Raw genomic sequence first — 22,201 nt, 5'->3', positions numbered from 1 at the left:
AACAATTCGGGAACTCGACGGTAGGAGCCAAAAGACGCCGACGACGATGATCCGAGGAAAGATCGTCATCCCATAGAAAAACATGACAAATAGGGATGGAAGACCATCCCATATCCGGACAGACAAGACTAGGGAGACCTAAACTTAGTAGCTTTGCGAGGAAGCCAAAACTAGCCGAACCTCGCCGATCAGAGAAGATGCACTAAGACAAGAAGAACGTTTACAAAATATAAAGACATAACCAAATCCAATGTTCAAGATGAGCGGCTACAATACCACATCTCCCTCCTCTATACCTCGGATGACCCCATTGCCGATTAGGTGGATCAGGAGTTCGGGAAATTTTATCCCACGGTGCCACCATCGGCACCATAACGTCACCGTAGAGGAACAAACCCCTACCGCTGATGGACCTAACCCCTGCCGCTAATCGACCTCACTTCTACCAGCAACACACATCCGAGGTTCCCATCCCCTCTCGCTGCTTGAGCGGCAAGCGGAGAAGAAGGGGACCCGTGGCCTCGACTGCAGGGATTACTAGAGTTGTCTTGCTTTTTCAGCCCCACTGTTTAGACTCTATCTCTCATATTTGCAAATCCACTTCTTAAAATGATACATCTGGTCAATTTTCTTAAAATAAGTGTATTGTAAATATTCCTTCAATCAGCTTGTTGCATATGGAAAACGGGTCGCATAACATTTTCAATAGATTATCTGTGAGTCGTTACTGACTAACTCGGTAGCTTAGTTACATGCCTGATAACAATTACCGGCGCTCCATCTTCATAATTCTATACAAATTTGTTTTCATATCTGTTTTGTACAAATTTATGGAATGACCCACCAGATCAAGAGGCATTCTCGAGATCAAGAGCAAAAAATATAGAAGTGCAACAACTAATAAAACTCTAGAAGAAGAGTTCTCCTGTATGATTTGAAAATATTAGAAGGATGTGACCGGTTGCATAATTGTACTATGAAATATATTGTTAATATGACACGTGTTGTCCAATTGTATTATAGGTGCAGACTAAATCGTGAGCTTAGTTAGGTGGCCGATGCCAATTATATCAGCTTTCCATCTTTTCACATTTCTACAAGTTTTTTTTTTGTTTCTGAGTCTCTTCTGTACAAATTTGTGTTGTTTGTTTCTTCTTTACGTTAACATTTTGTTTTGAAACGAGGCAAATTTTACGTTAACAATGGTACTAAAGAAGTAGCATACATGACATACGAGTTCAAGAGGCATTCTCGAGATCAAGAACAAAAGTGTAGCAACTAAATATTAAAACAACCAATTCAAATAAGTTCATCATTGCTATGTAGATGTATACTCCATACAAATTCATATTTATACTTACCAAACTGACCAACTAATCATCACAAACAAGAAACAACACTACTAGCTAGAGACTAGTAGTGTAAACAGATTGGGCAATGATCCCCACGTAATCAAGTTCGACCGATCCCAACCACAACTTTCCGTCTAGCTCTATCACCTCGCTCAGGGTGACACCCTTAGCCGCCGTCAATTCCTCGACCTCCATGCCATCGCGGTTGAGCCTTACCCCGACCAAGTGCTTGACCGGAGCCGTCGCATTTGGGTGCGTCCTCTCTTGGTTCAGTGCGACCCAATAGCCATTTTGCCCGTCACGCCTCACGTTATCCGGGTAGCCCGGCAGGTCGGCGAATAGCTCATAGTTTCCAACCTTTGGCCCTTTCAGGTAGTACCTGAAGACCTGGCACGGCGTGGTGTGCGCCACGAGAACATATGACATATCATAGCCGATGGCGACGCCATTGGGGTAGAGTAAGCCTTCCTTCAACAAGGTGACTTGTTTTGTCTCTGCATTGTACTTCATCAGTCGTCCTGTGGCATCCGCGTTTATCACGACTTCGGTGTTGAATCTGCAAAGAAATTCAGCATTCATATACTAAGTATACTTACATCTCACGAGGATACTATACTGTACTAAGATTGTGTTGAACCAGAACGGTGTGTGTTTTATTGCAGTAGATAGAAGAACACACAAGGCTATTCAGTTGACTGAATTTTCGTATGGCATGAGGTTTGCTAGCAGCAAAATTGCCAAAAGTGAAGTTTGTTGCCACTTCGTACCTGCGTGGATAGGTCAGGCTGCTGTCGGTGAAGTAAACATCACCGGTAGCTTGATCGACATCGATGCCGTTGACAAAGTTAAAGGCCACCCCCTCCGCCCCGGTCACCAGCACCTCTGCCTCGCCGCCGTCCGGCCCAACCCTCATGAGCCCCTTGTACGCATCGGCGATGTACAGGTACCCCGACCTGTAGTGGAAGGCAAGCCCCAGCGGGCGCCCGCAGAGGCTCTCCGTCTCCTCCGACGGCACCACCGACGACGCGCACAGAGGAAGTTTCCTGCAGCACAAGGCACGACCCGTTCCTCACCGTCAGTCCACTGAAGGCACTGACCATGTGTAGATTGTAATTTGTTCGCACGCATGGACAGAATTAATGGTGATCGTGCGATCTTTGTGAGTTTGGAAAGTTCATAGACAGATTACGTACCTGTAGTTGGCGTGGTACGCGAAGGTTGTCCAGCCGACGGCGGTGCCGCCCCACTTGAGGACGCGGCCGTCGGAGACGCCGGTGTAGGGGCCTCCGCCCTCTGCGTCGAAGGCGAGGCTCTCGGCGCCGGTGACGCCGCTGGGCAGCGGAATGCGGAGGGCCCACCGAGTCTCGGTCGTCCTGATAAGCTCAGCGGCGCACGATGAGACCACGGAGGCGAGTGCCGCGAGAAGGAGAGCCGTCATGCCGAAGCTGCGCCCCATGGTTCAGATCCGCCGGAGCATACAAGTCTGAACTGAACTCTCTAGTGTAGATGTCTTCGATCACATTTAAGCAGCTTCGATTCACCACCACATTGTCGTAGTACCTCCGGCGTACCATTTTGATTGATGATGACCAAGAGCTCAGTCAGCACGTACGTACCGCGTGAATGCTCCTTGTGGAGTCGTGGTCCTCTCTAGACAAATGAAGGTAGCTAGGCACAGTGCTTTGTTTCGGAGGCGGTTCCATGGAGCCATGCTTTGGGCAAGCAAACACTCGTACAGTGGTTGAGTGGTCGAGCGAGGCAGGCAAGGTTCAGATCTGGAACAAAAATGAACGATCAACATCCACACATTTCGAGCCTTTAGCTTGTTGAGAAATCATTTGAATCCGCGTCTTGTTACCTCAGATAGGTCATTCTAGTTCGAATGAGAATAAGCTTAATTCTATCTCAATGCATCATCCACCTCTAACAGAAAAATATCAGTTTAGAACCATAGTTGTAACTGAAAACCAGTGTGTTATAGGGAGGACGAGGGGAAATCGGTATGAATTCTAGAAGAGACAATGTTGCAACAGAAGAAGAAAAACTTGTTGCAATCATAGTGTAACAAATTATATAGTTGTAATTATGGTTCAACTGAAAAATCTCAGTGGCACCTCATGGGCAACTATTTTTTTAGAGTTATCCAAGAGCTTCATTAATTAGTGGCAGTAATACAGTCTTGTTCATGACTACAATGAAGTGTTACTAGAAAAAAAGAATTTCTTTGCAACCCATGATCAACTTGCGGGCTGTAGAAATCATGATGCAAATCTGACGCCTGGCGGCTCTAGATTTAAATGGGCTCTAACTAATTCATGTTTGAATGAGAATTAGTTGTTCTTACATCACCTATGGGCTCTGTACTTTCTTTCATTTTTTAACAGGAAGAGGCGCCAAATTTCAGTTGAGCTCGTAAGCATGTACTCCCTCCGTTTGGAAATGTAAGATGTGAAGCATTTCGTTTGGTTCCATCCACTTTAGTTTGTATCTGATCTATTTTTATGTGTAGATTCACTCACTTTCATTTGTATCTAATCTTCTTCAAAAGTACCTAAAACATTTTTGAGTAACCTCGTGTAATACAAAGCTTTGTAAATCAGAGTTCGTGGGAGCTAGAGCTATGGGGCAGATCATGTGTTGTGACGTTTGTAGTATTTCAGTTGCCATAATTAGTGTCCACTTCAATTACTGTATTAGGGAAATAGGGTAACATGACAGTAAAAAGAGTCCTAGTTATGTACTACAGATCTTGGAGTCGGTTTGGTCGACCAGGCCTGGCAGCTGGTCCTCCTATAAGAGGATATGTATCCCGTGTGTTTTAGGGCAAGCAATGAAAAATACCGTATCTTCTATTTGCTCTCCCCGACCCCTCTGATTTCTCTCAATCCCTATCCTCTGCTATCAGATCTAGTCGCCAGCAACGACACCTAGACGCAGAGAATGAATTCGTCCTCCTATGTCTCACCCATATCTCCTTAGAAGATCTAAGCAGCCACAACATCTGATTTCAGAGCCGACCACCATGGTCTCCGATGCGGACAAGTCAAAGCAGACAACCTACGCCATAGATGACATCATGGAAGCAATTCTTGGTTTGCGCAAAGATAATTGTGTGTTGAGATTCAGAGAGATTTTGGAGAAAGGAGATAGAACAAATGGGGAATTTCTGGGAGCTTCTACTCTATCCCAGCGTGCCCCTCTTCTACTTATATTTAGTTGTTTTACACTCTGGTCCTCCAAGTATTACATATTGACTTAGTTATACAACTCAACACTCCCCCTCAAGATGGGGCAAATGCATCATACAACCCCATCTTGCTACAAAAGGTAGCAAATAATCTTTCTGGCAAGCCCTTTGTAAAAATATCTGCTAGTTGGTTCGATGAATTCACATAGGGCATACAGATAATTCCTAGATCCAACTTCTCCTTAATAAAGTGACGATCTATCTCGATGTGCTTTGTTCGATCATGTTGCACGGGGTTGTTGGCGATATCAAGTGCCGCCTTATTATCACAATACAACATCAGTGGTTTTGATTGGAATAGGCCTAGCTCCATCAACAGGATTCGCAGCCATAAAACTTCGCACACACCATGTGCCATGGATCTGAATTCTGCTTCAGCCGTTGATCGTGCTACAACACTTTGCTTTTTGCTACGCCATGTAACAAGGTTACCTCCAACAAATGAGCAATAACCTGATGTTGATCTTCGATCCTCTAGGGAGCCTGCCCAGTCAGCATCGGTATAGCATTCCACTTGTAAATGACTATGTGGAGTGTACAATAATCCTCGACCGGGACAACCTTTGAAGTAGTGGATGATTCTGATAACAGCATCCATGTGTTGTGTTCGAGGATCATGCATAAACTGACTCACTACACTCACAGCGAAAGCAATATCTGGCCGAGTGTGAGATAGATAAATCAGACGTCCCACAAGTCTTTGATAGCGCCCCCGGTCGACAGGCTCACCATCACCCTCATGGAGGCGGTGGTTCTGCTCAATTGGAGTAGGGGCAGGACGACATCCTGATAATCCAGTCTCCGAGAGTAGATCCAAGACATACTTCCTTTGGGAGAGATAAATTCCCTTGGGACTACGAGATACCTCAATTCCAAGAAAATATCGCAGTGGTCCCAAGTCCTTCACCTCAAATTCACTTGCCAATTTTGCCTTGAGTTGATCAATACTCTTGGTATCATCCCCGGTGATAACAATATCGTCAACATAAACTATTAAAATAGTTATATTTTTCATATTACACTTATAGAATAGGGTATGGTCAGCATTGCTCTGTTTATAGCCCATTTGAATCATCACTTTCCTGAATCGATCAAACCAAGCACGTGGAGACTGCTTCAAACCATATAGGGATCGACACAAGCGCAGAACTTATTTACCTTCAGTTTGAGCGGTGTTAAAACCTGGTGGGATATGCATGTATATCTCCTCTTGAAGGTCCCCATGAAGAAATGCATTCTTCACATCTAGTTGGAATAGATCCTAGCCAAGATTTACTGCACATGATATTAGAGTCCTCACAGAATTCATTTTTGCCACCGGAGCAAAAGTATCATCATAGTCAATCCCATATGTTTGTGTATACCCCTTCGCTACTAGGCGAGCCTTGTACCGTTCCACCTTGCTGTCGGGGTTTTGCTTAACCGTGTACACCCACTTGCAACCGACAGGTTCCTTACCGTGCGGTAGCTTTACAAGTTTCCAAGTGTTGTTTTTCTCCAAAGCTTTCATCTCCTCAATCATTGCTGCTTTCCACTTAGTGTCTTGCATGGCCTCTCTCCGGTCCTTGGGTATGGATATTGAATCGAGAGAAGCAATAAAAGTTTTAAAGAAGGGACTACAATTATCATAGAAGATGAATTTAGCCATGTCATGTTTGTAGCCAACACAGTCCTTAAGACGTGCTGGTATATCTCTAGATCTAATAGACTTTCGTAAGGCAATAGGAATGTCATGGACATTAGAAGAATTGGGAATAATTGCAAAGGGTTCAGTACCTTGCTCTAGTGTGTCTTGTGTCACTGAATCAGGAGAAGGTGACCTAGGACTTGGAGTTCCTGGCGTGATGGACTGCACATCTCTTATTGTAGGATAACGTTGCATAGAAAACAAAAATTTTCCTACCGCGAACACGCAATCCAAGCCAAGATGTAATCTAGAAGACGGTAGCAACGAGGGGGTATCGAGTCTCACCCTTGAAGAGATTCCAAAGCCTACAAGATGAGGCTCTTGTTGCTGCGGTAGACGATCACTTGCCGCTTGCAAAAGCGCGTAGAAGATCTTGATCACGATCGGTTCCGGCGCCACGAACGGGCAGCACCTCCGTACTCGGTCACACGTTCGGTTGTTGATGAAGACGACGTCCACCTCCCCGTTCCAGCGGGCAGCGGAAGTAGTAGCTCCTCTTGAATCCGACAGCACGACGGCGTGGTGTCGGTGGCGGTGTAGAAGTCCGGCGGAGCTTCGCTAAGCTACGCGGGCAATATGGAGTGGAGGAGCAAAGCTAGGGTTTGGGAGGGGGTGGCCGGCCACTCAAGGGGGGGCGGCCAGCTTGTGGTCTTGGGGTGGCCGGCCCCCTCCCTTGGCCCCTCATTATATAGGTGGATCCCAAGTGTTGGTGTCCAAGTCTTCGAATAAGACCCGAAACCAAAACCTTCCATAGGAGGGGGAAACCTAGCCCAACTAGGACTCCCACCCAAAGGTGGGATTCCCACCTCCCAGGTGGGGGGTGGCCGGCCCCCTATGGTGGAGTCCACTTGGGACTCCACCCCATCTAGGGCTGGCCGGCCATGGTGGTGGAGTCCCATGTGGACTCCACCTTCCTTGGTGGTTTCTTCCGGACTTTTCTAGAACCTTCTAGAACCTTCCATAGAACCTTCCGCGACATTTTATTTCACATAAAATGACATCCTATATATGAATCTTATTCTCCGGACCATTCCGGAACTCCTCGTGATGTCCGGGATCTCATCCGGGACTCCGAACAAATATTCGAACTCCATTCCATAATTCAAGTGCTACCATTTCAACATCCAACTTTAAGTGTGTCACCCTACGGTTCGAGAACTATGCGGACATGGTTGAGTACTCACTCCGACCAATAACCAATAGCGGGATCACGAGATCCATAATGGCTCCCACATATTCAACGATGACTTTAGTGATCGAATGAACCATTCACATACATTACCAATTCCCTTTGTCTCGCGATATTTTACTTGTCCGAGGTTTGATCTTCGGTATCACTCTATACCTTGTTCAACCTCGTCTCCTGACAAGTACTCTTTACTCGTACCGTGGTATGTGGTCTCTTATGAACTCATTCATATGCTTGCAAGACATTAGACGACATTCCACCGAGAGGGCCCAGAGTATATCTATCCGTCATCGGGATGGACAAATCCCACTGTTGATCCATATGCCTCAACTCATACTTTCCGGATACTTAATCCCACCTTTATAACCACCCATTTACGCAGTGGCGTTTGGTGTGATCAAAGTACCTTTCCGGTATAAGTGATTTATATGATCTCATGGTCATAAGGACTAGGTAACTATGTATCGAAAGCTTATAGCAAATAACTTAATGACGAGATCTTATGCTACGCTTAATTGGGTGTGTCCATTACATCATTCATATAATGATATAACCTTGTTATTAATAACATCCAATGTTCATGATTATGAAACTAATCATCCATTAATCAACAAGCTAGTTTAAGAGGCATACTAGGGACTTCTTGTTGTCTACATATCACACATGTACTAATGTTTCGGTTAATACAATTATAGCATGATATATAAACATTTATCATAAACATTAAGATATAAATAATAACCACTTTATTATTGCCTCTAGGGCATATCTCCTTCAGTCTCCCACTTGCACTAGAGTCAATAATCTAGTTTACATTTGTAAAGATATAACACCTTGGCCTTCCGGTGCTTTATCATGTTTTGCTTACGGGAGAGGTTTTAGTCAACGGATCTGACACGTTCAGAAACGTATGTATTTTGTAATTCATTTGCGTCTCAACGCATCACTCATTTCCAAATGAGTTGGCATTATATATGTTTGATCTTCTGGTGGAACCTTAATTCCATTATCAAATATGTCACTTATATTGTCACACACAATATAGCTTCAAAGTTCTGACTCTGTCGGAACTACACCAAGTTCTCAAAGAACCTCTTGACTTAACATCCTTTGTCATTGTCAAAACAATGACATACTCTGTCTTATTTTGTAGAATCCGTCACAATATTTAGAACTCTTCTAAATCTAGCATAGACAACTTCTAGCTCATTGTGCTACCTTTTAAACAACACTTCGTCTAATTTGAGATTATATTTTATATGTGACAAAACCAATATCGGTGTAACACCTTACATCGATTTGTTTGTCATTTCTTCATATAAAAAAAATATATATATATATCCTTAGTTCTTCTAAAGTACTCAAGGATATTCTTACTGTCGTCCAATGATCATCATATGAATCATTCTGGTATATGCTCATAACACTTTATAGCACATGATATCTGATCGTGTACATATTATTCGTGATCTATAATCACTCATGTGTTTTTACTCATTGAGTGTCAGATACACTCAAGTCTTGTTAAACCTTCACATGACAAGAACATTTTCTTAATATTTCTATATTGAACTACTTCAATATCCATCATATGTACTTTGACTTAAACTTATTTATGTGTTTCAATCTATCTTCATAGATCTTGACACTAAATTTGTTTCAGTCCATATCCTCTCATTGAAGTTAATTCTCAATGAAACCTTTTAATCAAGTATATAATTACATCATTTATAACCAACTATATGTCACCTACATAAAGTATTATAAATGTGTCTTAGCGCTCCCACTTAATTTCTTGCAAATGCAAGTCTCTTCATCGTCTCTGATGAAATCAAAAACTCTTTAACTATTTCATCTGGTGAAGATTCCAACTCCGCGATACTCACTTCATCCAATTGAAGTTCGTATACCTATCTAGTATTCTACGGACTAGCAAAACAATTGGTTGTATCTTATATACTCCTTTAATACACACTTCATTAAGTAGTGTATTTTGCCATCCTACTAACATATCTCATAAAAGAAATATGTAGTGATTACTAGAATAATCCACATAGACTATAAGCATTGCTACGGAAGATCTAATCTTATCATAGTCAACTCTTTGAACTTTGTCGTAAACGACTTTTCGACAAGTCAAGCTTCTTCAAGGATATTCCATCCAAGTCCATCAATTTTATAGATCCATTTACTTTCAAAAAGTTTTTATCTATCTTGGATTTCATGGCATATAGCCATTTTAACGGAGTCAGGGCCCATCATAACTTCTTTGTTTGTAGTTGGTTTATCATTTTTCAAAATCAATCCTTTGTTCACAAATCATTTATTTGATCACAAAGTAAACCTACAAGGTTCAATATGTACTTCGATCTCCATGACTAAAACACTTTGTAGTCATGGGAGCCATGATCGTTGTGGCCGCTTCCGAAACCAATTCCGATGCTGCGCTACTCTGATCATTATGCTCAGGTTCATAAACCTTATCAAATTATATTGTCCTCCCACTCAAATACTTCACTAGAAACAATTTCTCGGAAATAAGAAACATTGACAAACACTTTTGTCTTTGTCTCGAGGGAAGAATTCCCAATCAAATCTCTGGGATAACCAACAAAGACATTCATCCGATTTTGGTTGTAAACTTATTTACTTATGCTATGCATACCAAAATTTAAGAAAAGACTATCGTGTTTCTTACCTATGCCATAACTTGTATGGTGTCATTTCAACGGATCATGATGATGCTCTATTTAGTGTAAAAGCGGTAGTCACTAAAGCATAATCCACAAAAATATAATGGCGTCATAATATTTTTATCTCATCATTAATCCAACAAGGTTTGGATACATATCTTGAATACTATATCATCATTATGATACTCCAAGAAATGTGAGTTGTAGAACAATTTCATAACTCTCTTAGATGTTCGCTAAAACTCGTAATTCAAATATTTCCACCATGATCCAATCATAGATACTTGACTTTTCTATTACGATGATTTCCACTTCATGCTGAAATTTATTTGAATCCATTCAAAATGTTTCAAACTTTTCCTTATTGAATATATCCACATATATACTCAATTCATTGTTTGAAAGTTTTCATGAAGTAGAAGAATCTCCCGCACACAACTATGCCCAGTGAACCACATACATCATCATGTATTTTTCACTAAGTTAGTTGCCCGTTCAACTTTTGGCCTATGAACGGTATTTTAATCATTCTCTTTATAAAAGATTTGCAAGCGCCAAATGATTCAAAAATCAAATGACTCCAAAAATCCATTTGCATGGAGTTCCTTCATGCGTTCCTTTCTAACATGACCTAAATGGCGGCTCCACAAATAAGTGGAATTCAAATCATTTGCCTTATGGCATTTTAGCGTCAGTGTTATGTATGTGTGTTTCACCATTAAGATTTATAATAACTTATCCATCGTACATGGAGTAATGTCATAATTTAAACAACTCATTGTTTTTATTTGACCAGAGCAAAATAACAATTTATTAAGCTCTTTATTATAAATTCTAAGGGCTAGATAGAATGCCAATGACGAACATAATAACACTTTATTTTTGTTCCTGACGTGCATTCCTATCATATTCCTTGTCAGTCACTTAGGCCATTGTATTCTTGTATTGCGTTGTTTTGTATGACACTTCATACCAACCAATATAGTACTAATACCCAAGAATTTCATAGTGTGAGTTAACTAGGAATACAACCATAACATGTATATCATTTATATATACCTGAGCTAGACTTTCTAGTCTTCTCTTTTCTTTTTGCCAAAATATCTTTTGCAGTTTCTCTTTTAGCTTTCCTCATTATTCAGAAAAACACTTCAACATCATTAACTTCTAGGTTTGTTGGTCAAATACCAATAACCTTGAGGTTCTTACTTTGAAGTTGATCATCATATGACAAGTGTTCCAGATTTCATTATTAGTAACTTTGTAATATGATGAACAATTTCACTCATAATTTTATCCATCATATCATGACGACTTTCCGAGACCATGTCTGTACATGCTAGGCTCGTAAAGTTTTAACCTTGGTATTTGCATGTGCAAATCTAGCTTGTACCCGTTGTATGCACACGTAGAATCTATCACACCCGATCATCATGTGATGCTTCGAAGCAGCGAGTCTTAGTAACGGTGCATATTAAGGATGGTCACTTCATGGATATGCGAATATCGTTAGTGCTCCAATAGTTGGAGGATTGTGACGCCTTGCATCTTAAACCTTCGTACATTCCCATAAAACTTATGAGTTCATGTATTCTCACCAAATTATATTCTATCATCTTGCAATAAGGTCTTAGATATCACATATATCTCATACCTTGATTATTTCTGAAAACTAAAATTTCAGCTCCTTACTTTTCAAACAGATTTGAACTTCAAGTTTCACGGAGACAAGATAACTTTAGGTACTAATTGAAACCATAGCTCTTTAAATCAACAATGTGAGGTTTACTAAAAGTTTGCAATAGGACTTAATCAATTCTTGATTCTTTAACAATACGGTACCAATCCGTAAAGTTTCTTGTCAGATTTTAACAGTATTTCTATCTCAATTATAAGACTAGCGCATAGTAGTAAACGGATGCCAATACTACAAAATTAATTCAAAATACTACTCAGACTATGTTTATGATAATTAGTTCATGTTTTAATCTAATTACTAATGAACTCCCACTTAATACAACATCCCTCATAGTTGTTAAGTGGTACACGATCCAAATTCACTACACCAAAAACCGATCATCACGTGAGATGATGTAGCTTCAATGGTGAACATCAACATGTTGATCATATCATCCATATGACTCGTGTTCAACCTTTCGGTTTCCGTTGTCCCGAGGCCATGTCTGTACATGCTAGGCTCGTCAAGCAAACCCAAGTATTCCGCGTGTGCAACATGGCTTACACCCGTTGTATGTGAATCGTTGAATCTATCACATCCGATCATCACGAGATGCTTCGAAACGACGAACTGTTACAACGGTGCATACGAGGGGAGAACACTTTATTATCTTGATATTAATGTGAGGGATCATCTTATAATGCTACCGTCGCGATCTAAGCAAAATAAGATGCATAAAAGGATTAACATCACATGCAGTTCATATGTGATATGATATGGCCCTTTTGTCTTTGCGCCTTTGATCTTCATCTCCAAAGCACGGACATGATCTCCATCATCTTTGGGCATGATCTCCATCATCGTCGGCGTAGCGTCAAGGTTCATGGCGCCGTCTTCATGATTGTCCTCCATGTAGCAACTATTACAACTACTTTGAAATACTACTCAACATGAAAATTAAAGACAACCATAAGGCTCCTGCCGGTTGCCACAATACAATAATGATCATCTCATACATATTCATCATCACATTATGGCCATATCACATCACCAAACCCTGCAAAAACAAGTTAGACGTCTCTAATTTGGTTTGCATATTTTACGTGGTTTAGGGTTTTCGGGAGAGATCTAATCTACCTACGAACATGAACCACAACGGTGATACTAATGTTGTCAATAGAAGAGTAAATTGAATCTTCACTATAGTAGGAGAGACAGACACCCGCAAAGCCTCTTATGCAATACAAGTTGCATGTCGAACGAGGAACAAGTCTCATGAACGCGGTCATGTAAAGTTAGTCCGGGCCGCTTCATCCCACTATGCCACAAAGATGCAAAGTACTCAAACTAAAGATAACAAGAGCATCAACGCCCACAAACCATTGTGTTCTACTCGTGCAACCATCTATGCATAGACCTGGCTCTGATACCACTGTAGGATAACGTTGCATAGAAAACAAAAAATTTCCTACCGCGAACACGCAATCCAAGCCAAGATGTAATCTAGAAGACGGTAGCAACGAGGGGGTATCGAGTCTCACCCTTGAAGAGATTCCAAAGCCTACAAGATGAGGCTCTTGTTGCTGCGGTAGACGATCACTTGCCGCTTGCAAAAGCGCGTAGAAGATCTTGATCACGATCGGTTAGGCGCCACGAGCAGGCGGCACCTCCGTACTCGGTCACACGTTCGGTTGTTGATGAAGACGACGTCCACCTCCCCGTTCCAGCGGGCAGCGGAAGTAGTAGCTCCTCTTGAATCCGACAGCACGACGGCGTGGTGTCGGTGGCGGTGTAGAAGTCCGGCGGAGCTTCGCTAAGCTACGCGGGCAATATGGAGTGGAGGAGCAAAGCTAGGGTTTGGGAGGGGTGGCCGGCCACTCAAGGGGCGGCCAGCTTGTGGTCTTGGGGTGGCCGGCCCCTCCCTTGGCCCCTCATTATATAGGTGGATCCCAAGTGTTGGTGTCCAAGTCTTCGAATAAGACCCGAAACCAAAACCTTCCATAGGAGGGGGGAAACCTAGCCCAACTAGGACTCCCACCCAAAGGTGGGATTCCCACCTCCCATGTGGGGGGTGGCCGGCCCCCTATGGTGGAGTCCACTTGGGACTCCACCCCATCTAGGGCTGGCCGGCCATGGTGGTGGAGTCCCATGTGGACTCCACCTTCCTTGGTGGTTTCTTCCGGACTTTTCTAGAACCTTCTAGAACCTTCCATAGAACCTTCCGCGACATTTTATTTCACATAAAATGACATCCTATATATGAATCTTATTCTCCGGACCATTCCGGAACTCCTCGTGATGTCCGGGATCTCATCCGGGACTCCGAACAAATATTCGAACTCCATTCCATAATTCAAGTGCTACCATTTCAACATCCAACTTTAAGTGTGTCACCCTACGGTTTGAGAACTATGCGGACATGGTTGAGTACTCACTCCGACCAATAACCAATAGCGGGATCTGGAGATCCATAATGGCTCCCACATATTCAACGATGACTTTAGTGATCGAATGAACCATTCACATACATTACCAATTCCCTTTATCTCGCGATATTTTACTTGTCCGAGGTTTGATCTTCGGTATCACTCTATACCTTGTTCAACCTCGTCTCCTGACAAGTACTCTTTACTCGTACCGTGGTATGTGGTCTCTTATGAACTCATTCATATGCTTGCAAGACATTAGACGACATTCCACCGAGAGGGCCCAGAGTATATCTATCCGTCATCGGGATGGACAAATCCCACTGTTGATCCATATGCCTCAACTCATACTTTCCGGATACTTAATCCCACCTTTATAACCACCCATTTACGCAGTGGCGTTTGGTGTGATCAAAGTACCTTTCCGGTATAAGTGATTTATATGATCTCATGGTCATAAGGACTAGGTAACTATGTATCGAAAGCTTATAGCAAATAACTTAATGACGAGATCTTATGCTACGCTTAATTGGGTGTGTCCATTACATCATTCATATAATGATATAACCTTGTTATTAATAACATCCAATGTTCATGATTATGAAACTAATCATCCATTAATCAACAAGCTAGTTTAAGAGGCATACTAGGGACTTCTTGTTGTCTACATATCACACATGTACTAATGTTTCGGTTAATACAATTATAGCATGATATATAAACATTTATCAAAAACATTAAGATATAAATAATAACCACTTTATTATTGCCTCTAGGGCATATCTCCTTCACTTATAGTGGGCGACAAAGCATGCATCTCATCAACAGTAGAGTCATGGCTGTTCTCAACAGTGTTCATGTCTTCCTCCCCCTGTGTACCTTCCGCAGGTCGAGACACATCAATAGTAGGCATGGATAGCTCACCAAAAGGAATAGCTCCATCATCATTGTTCTCCCCCTCTCGACCAATCCGGGTAGGAGGAGAGGACAAAGGATGGCATGTATCATAGGATGGAGAATAGAATGGCTGGTTTTCACGAAAACTAACATCCATGCTCACAAAGAAACGACGCTCGGCTGGGCACCAGCAACGGTAACCCTTTTGAGTAGGAGAATAACCGACAAAAACACAACGAACAGCACGAGGATCAAGCTTTCCTACTGAACTCCTGTAGTCATGAACAAAACAAACACATCCAAACACTTTTGGTGGTACAATAAAGTGATTGGAACCAGTCAAGCATTCAACGGGGGTTTTATATTCCAGAATGCGCGAAGGCATACGATTTATTAAGTAAGCTGCTGTTTTCACAGCTTCGCCCCAAAGAAACTTGGGTACATTCATTGTAAACATGAGAGAACGTGCAACCTCTAATAAATGTCTATTTTTCCGTTCGGCTACACCATTTTGAGCCGCAGTGTTTACACATGTTGTCTGATGTATAATGCCATTTGAAGATAAGAAATTGCCAAAATCTTTATTAACATACTCAGTGCCATTGTCGGAACGAAATATTTTTACCTTTGCGTTATACTGGTTACGCACTAAGGCAAAAAAATCTTTAAATGCAGACAAAACTTCACATTTTTGTTTGAGCAAATAAAGCCAAGTGCATCGACTAAAACCATCAATAAAAGTTACAAACCATCGGTCTCCCAAAAGAGAATTTGTGACACAAGGACCCCAAACATCCGAATGAACTACCTCAAAAGGGGTTCTACATCTTTCACCACGACTAGGATACGTGGCCCTTGTATGCTTAGCTAGTTCACATGCATCACATACAAGATTATCCTTCCGACAAGAAGCATACATGGAAGGGAACATACGACCTAAGACACGAAAAGACAAATGACCAAGTCTACAGTGAAGAAGTAGCAACTCATCTGTGGACGAGGTATATGCAGCAAGAGCAAGTGGAGCTGCACCACTATTGAGATAATATAGTCCATCATGCTCGGTCCCAATCCCAAGTACCTTCCCTGTCTTCAGATCCTGAAAGACACAAAAGTCAGGTTCAAACCAAGCTCCACAATTAAGAGATTTAGTTATCGAGCTGACAGAAAGGAGGTTCACAGGGAAATTTGGAACATGTAAAACAGAAGTTAAAGGCAGGGATGGTGTGCATGTGATAGTTCCACACCCAATATAGGGGATGAGGATCCATCAGCTATGCGGACCCTATCCTTTCCTGAACGAGGAATATATGAGGAAAAAAATTTGGGAGAACCTGTCATATGGTTAGTAGCTCCAGAATCAATTATCCAAAGATTATGTGAGGAGTTACTTGGGCTATGTGAGTAGTTCACACCTTGAGAAACATGGAAACTGGAGGTTGAGGCACCAGGACATTCAGTAGAGGCAGCAATGAGTTTAGACTTGAACTCCTCGAGAGCTTGTGCAGCTGCCGCTGATAAATCACCTGTGGATGAAGTCAGGTGTACTTGATCTTGCCTTTTACCCCGAACAGCATCAATATTGAACCTGCCACGTTGTCCTTGTTGCCAGCGAGGGGGGAATCCAATCAGCTCAAAGCAATCCTTCTTTATGTGACCAGTTTTCTTGCAATGGTCACATATCACTTGTGGTTTCCTCCTGTACTTGAGCTTACTAGCATTTGCTTGGTTGTCCCTGGAAGGAACAAGGGCTGGAACATGAGTCTCTGAAGAAAGAGCAGCCCGAGTATCAACACTTGCAGGAGAGGTCATGATCTGATTTGACAGGCGTGTTTCCTCCTCAAGAATGCTAGATATTGTTTCTTCAAGTGTCGGCCAATCTACAGCAGAATAGATCATTTGTCTCCGCAAATCAAACTCATCATTCAGACCATCTAGAAAGGTTTGAACAAGTATTGGCTGAAACCATTCACGAAGAAGATTCAAGTCTCGTGGATCATAAGGCTTGAATGGTCGAAAGAATTCAAGATCCCTGTACAATCTCTTCAGTTCACCGGCATACTCAGTTATGGTTTTCTCGCCTTGTTTGAGACGTCTCATCTCATGAAGCACCCTTGTCACTTGCATCTTATTTGTTCTGCCGGAAAGTTGTTGTCCAATTTCTTTCCATACTTCTGCTGCTGTTTGTAGATTCTCGACCTGCTCGCGGACTGAAGGCTCCATGGACCCCAACAACCACACCATCACTCGTTGTTGGTTTTGTTCCCATTGCTCCAACTCTAGTTTATCATCTGGTTTTACAGCATTGTCTTCCAGAAAATTTCCAAGACCATGAGATCCTAAGATCAGACTAGCATGACGAGACCAACTAAAATAATTTCCTGGTCCAGATAGTTTAACCGGGTTAGGCTCTAGGGTGATAGTTCCTTTGGATTTCTGCTGAGTTTGCTCTACAAGTTGAGCAAACAGTCTTTGCATACTATCACATAATTTTTCAACAGAGGAGACCTCTGACTTCTCTTCACTAGTATTTGGCATGGCTCTCTAACAAGGTGATACCACACTTTCCAATCACAAGCAGCAGATCTACCAGGGACTTCACCAAGGAGCACACGAACAAGCACACACAAGAATACGTACAGGAGACCCTTTTCTATTTCAGCAGCAAACGCGGCAGCACACCAACGAGCAGACCTCAGACCAATAACTGAAGCGAGTCCACACAGGAACTTACACGGTGATGCAGAAGTTAATCTTCCCTACACACGACAAGAACTGATGGAGTTTCCCCCAGCTGCAGCGATGAACGCAGATGGGCGGCGACCTTGAGTGCTCGGCGGCGGCACCAACAGATGAAATCTCCGAGACAAACGATGAACCGCGGTGACACAGCACCACTACGAACTCAATCAAGCGCAGCAAGATCTCACTGGATCGATCTGCTCTGATACCATGTTGAGATTCAGAGAGATTTTGGAGAAAGGAGATAGAACAAATGGGGAATTTCTCGGAGCTTCTACTCTATCCAAGCGTGCCCCTCTTCTACTTATATTTAGTTGTTTTACACTCTGGTCCTCCAAGTATTACATATTGACTTAGTTATACAACTCAACATTGTGCAATCCAAGAGACCGCCAAGCCCATCCAAGATAGCGTCGTAATGCTCGAGATCCGTGTGACGACACTGGAGCTCAAACCAGGTGGCCAGGCAGGCTTGTACCCACCTCCGAAGGATCTGGCACCATCTGCATCCTCGGCTGCTACAGACCTAGTCGCACACCTTACTACTGTTACCTTGGTTTATGCTACCACCCCGGCTACAGCTAGCTTTACGTTGCCAACTATGTCACTGCCCCTAGGGCAGCAGCGCCCTCTGGCATCCTGGTCCTCGATTGTCATGGCGCAGGCGCCACTAGCCGTGCCCAACCTCACTGATACCGCCGGTGTAGTTCTGTTGGGGACAAAGGATTGCCAAATCATACAAGGTGTGGTTTGTTGCATACCATATGACTGGAACTGGCCAGACATGGTACATGCAGCTTGACCACAACGAAGGCATTCCGCTGTGGTCTTGTTTTAAAAACCGTTGTCATCTTCGATTTGGCCCTCCGGTTCGATCCAATTATCTCGGCGAATTGACAAGGCTTCAGATGACAAGGATTGTTGCAGAGTACCAAGAAAAGTATTTGGCACTTTTGGATCATGTTGACGCCTTGTCCACGGGGTAGCAGGTGTCCATCTTCACTTCAGGCCTGATCGACCTGTTGAAGATCGACGTGGAGCTGCATAACCTGCAAGACTTGGACAGGACAATGAGCCTTGCCCATGCCATGAAGTGAGGGCTAATGTCGTAGCTGCTGCTAGCATAGAAGCATCTTCCAGTGAGAAGTTGCCCATGGCCACAGGACAAGGTATGCCCATTGTTTTTCAACTGCGACAAAAAAAATCTCATGAGGCCATCATTGTCAACGCCTTTTCTAGCTTAAAGTTATTGATGATGCGGAGGAGAAAGATCCACCATGAATTACAGCTCGTCCTCGAGCTGTATCTGAAGAGGGGGAGTAGTGTTGTGGCATTAGTAGTATATCAGTTGCCATAATTAGAGTCCAATTAGAGAAAATAGGGTAACGCGAGAGTAAAAAGAGTCCTAGATATGTACTACAGATCTTGGAGTCGGTTTGGTCCACCTGGCGGCTGGTCCTCCTATAAGAGGATGTGTATCCCATGTGTTTTAGGGCAAGCAATAACAAATAACGTATCTTCTATTTGCTCTCCGCAACCTCCCTAAGGCTGGTGCCAACGCGGGCGACAGCGCGGGCGGTACCGCCCGCCGGGAGGCGAGAGCGCGGGCGGTACCGCCCGCTGGGAGGCGAGAGCGGGGCGGGAGCTAGGCGAGACTGCCGACGGCGCTGGGCGGTGGATCCACCGCCCGGCCAGCGCCCGCTACCGCCCGGCTGCCGCCCGCGCTGGCGCCGAGAGAGGGGCGAGAGGGGGGCGAGAGCGAGGCGGTGCGCTGGCGGGTCGGGGCGAGAGGGAGTGGCGCGATTTGATTCGTCCACGTCAGCAAGCCGTTGGGTGATGTGGAGGAGAGAGAAGTGAGATCTGACACTATAGCCCGTGCACTGGCACCGTGGGGTGAGAGTGGGGTAAGAGTAGGGTGAGAGTGAGGGTAAAAGCTGACGTGGCGAGGCTATAACAGGTGATGCACTGGCACTAGCCTAATATCTCTTGATCCCTATCTGATCTAGTCGCCGGCAACAACACCTAGACGCAGAGAACGAATTCGTCCTCCTCCTATGTCTCACCTATATCACCTTCGAAGCTCTAAGTATCCACAACATCCTGTTTGTCACTTTGTGTGAGCTGAAGAAATACGTTGTACAGCGGAAGATAGTGGGCTCTGTACTTTGGTAGATAACAGCAAGTGTAGAGTGGACAGGCCAGCCACTGGTTGTCTATCCGTTGATCTTTACACATGAACAGCAGTAGATGCAATTATCGACCCACAGTCGATTCCACCGGGGCTCCACTGTGCAACAACCTGACACGGGACGAAAACGACGCTGCCGCGGAAAGCAGAAACAGTTGTGACATCTCAAATGAACGTCATTCAGAAGTAGAACCTGCACTAATCTAGCAGCCGGTCGCCCACTTAACCATCTCAAAAGGTTAGGCGGAAGTAAACATCAGACCTAAACTAGTCCATTTGAGGAAGCAGCCGTAGAAGCATGACCTATAATCATGTATGAAAAGCTTCAGAAGTTCAGAGCTGAAACAGAAAAGAAAAAGCTCGCTGCAATCTAGCGAGACGACGCGCGCGCGGTGAAGAGTTGAGAGCCGTGGCGCGTTTCCAGCTTCGGTAGATGCACCACAGGGGGAAGAATCTTCCCACTTGCGTACCCTCACCATGATCGATGGCCGTATGGTGTGCCCGAAAGGTCGAAGCAGGATGCCCGTGCCGTTATCTTGGCCGTTGCAAAGCCCGACGGCGACCCGTCGATCTTGGAAAGCAGAACATAACAAGATTGCAAACGATGCCGGGCAAGATGTGGCGATCTACAAAACCGTCACATTATCTTGAGCGTTTGGTCAGATATATTTTTTTTTATAAAATGAAAAGAGTTTCCACTCTGTTTTCATCAACGAAACCGGCGTTTGGTCAGATAGTAATGAAGGTTAGAGCATCTCCAGTCGCGTCCCCCAAACCGTCCCCCAAAGGGATTTGGGGCGCGCCGGACAAAAAAACGTTCCCAGCCGCGCGCCCCAAAGCCCTTTTTTGTCCGGCGCGCCCCGATACGGTGTCCGGCGTCCCGAGCCCGTCCCCGTCCCACAGGGGACGCTCCGGGGACGCCGGACACAACGAAATGAGAGGCGAGGAGGCGCGGGGCCGACCCGTCAGCGGCTCGGACGCTCAACCGCCACATACGTAGCGACGGTGCAGTTGACAGGAAGCGGAACCGTCGCATTGGCAACCGCGTCGACGACGCGCTAACCCCGCCGGAATGGAGCGCCGACTCCTCGGAAGAGCAACCGCTGCTCTCTTCGACTTCTGCGCCGCCGTTCATCCGCGCTCAATAAGACCCGTACGTACGCCGTCATTCATCCAAGCCTCCTTCCGACACCTCCAGCGACGATGAGCTACATCTCCCAGCTCCCGTCCGACACCTCCAGCGAGGGAAAGCTGCCGTCGGTGCCATTGGTGGGACAAAGCCGGGACGCCGAGCGGCGACGATTCCCCGCCGCCGCTTGACGACGAGGAGGAATGGTGAGGCAGGAGGAGGAGGAAGAAGAGAGCGAAGGCAGCGGCGGCGGTGGCCGTGCGAAGGCGAAGGCGGCCAAGGCGAAGGCTGCCAAGGCCAAGGCCGCCAAGGCCAAGGCCAAGGCCAAGGCCAAGCGCGGCCAGACGAGCACCGGCGACGACGACGCGTCGAGCGCCGACACCGCCTCTTCGGAAGAGGTGGCGAGCAGGAAGCGCCACCGCGATGACGACGACGAGGCGGGGCCATCAGCGAAGAAGAAGAAGTAGATAGTTTATATGTATTTAATTATATTTTTTCGAAGTTTTATATATAATTTGTTTATGTTCAACCGATTTGAATATTATTAAATAGTTTCTTTCTAGCCAAAAAAAATACTTTTAATGTTTGGGGCGGCGTTTGGGGGACGCGGCTGGGGAGCGACGTCCCCCAAACGCGGCACGAACAAAACACCTCCCCCAAACGCTCGATCCGGCGCGGTTTGGGGGACGGTTTGGGGGACGCGACTGGAGATGCTCTTAATCTTGCGTAGCGGTAGCGCCTGAATGCACTGCCCGAAAATTAACTGCGCCGTACTGGAGAAGACACCACACATGCCGGCCTAGCTGGCCGTCAGCACAGCAGGGCTGGCTCGTTCTTCACATGCGGCCATGAGTAATGAAAACGGTACTCTACTCAGAAATGAGGGAGGCTACGCGCCCAGACGAGCTGGTGCTAGGTCTGCGCAGAGATACGCAGAGCCCCGTCGCCCCGTCGGCGGCGTCACATCGCTCTG

The 22,201-nt window shown here is 44.6% G+C and overlaps 1 protein-coding gene and 1 long non-coding RNA gene across 2 annotated transcripts; both read right to left on the bottom strand.

The window, feature by feature from the left end:
• Window positions 1–1,285: 1,285 nt before the first annotated feature.
• Window positions 1,286–2,853, bottom strand: LOC127345212 (protein STRICTOSIDINE SYNTHASE-LIKE 10). The gene is made up of 3 exons (XM_051371656.2): window positions 2,546–2,853; window positions 2,120–2,395; window positions 1,286–1,908 (listed from the first exon to the last, which is right to left on the bottom strand). The coding sequence occupies exons 1-3, from the start codon at window positions 2,806–2,808 to the stop codon at window positions 1,407–1,409; spliced, it is 1,041 nt and encodes a 346-aa protein (XP_051227616.1). The 5' UTR covers window positions 2,809–2,853; the 3' UTR covers window positions 1,286–1,406.
• Window positions 2,854–15,857: 13,004 nt separating this feature from the next.
• On the bottom strand, window positions 15,858–17,897 carry LOC139837692 (uncharacterized). Its single transcript, XR_011754323.1, has 2 exons — window positions 16,585–17,897; window positions 15,858–16,268 (listed from the first exon to the last, which is right to left on the bottom strand). It is a non-coding gene; the product is annotated as an uncharacterized lncRNA (long non-coding RNA).
• Between the last annotated feature and the right edge of the window lie 4,304 nt (window positions 17,898–22,201).

Source organism: Lolium perenne, chromosome 3 (genome assembly GCF_019359855.2).
Source record: "Lolium perenne isolate Kyuss_39 chromosome 3, Kyuss_2.0, whole genome shotgun sequence".
In the NCBI taxonomy this organism is placed as follows: domain Eukaryota; kingdom Viridiplantae; phylum Streptophyta; class Magnoliopsida; order Poales; family Poaceae; genus Lolium; species Lolium perenne.
The sequence above is the reverse complement of the archived record's forward strand: the minus strand, read 5'-3'. Positions and strand labels throughout refer to the sequence as shown.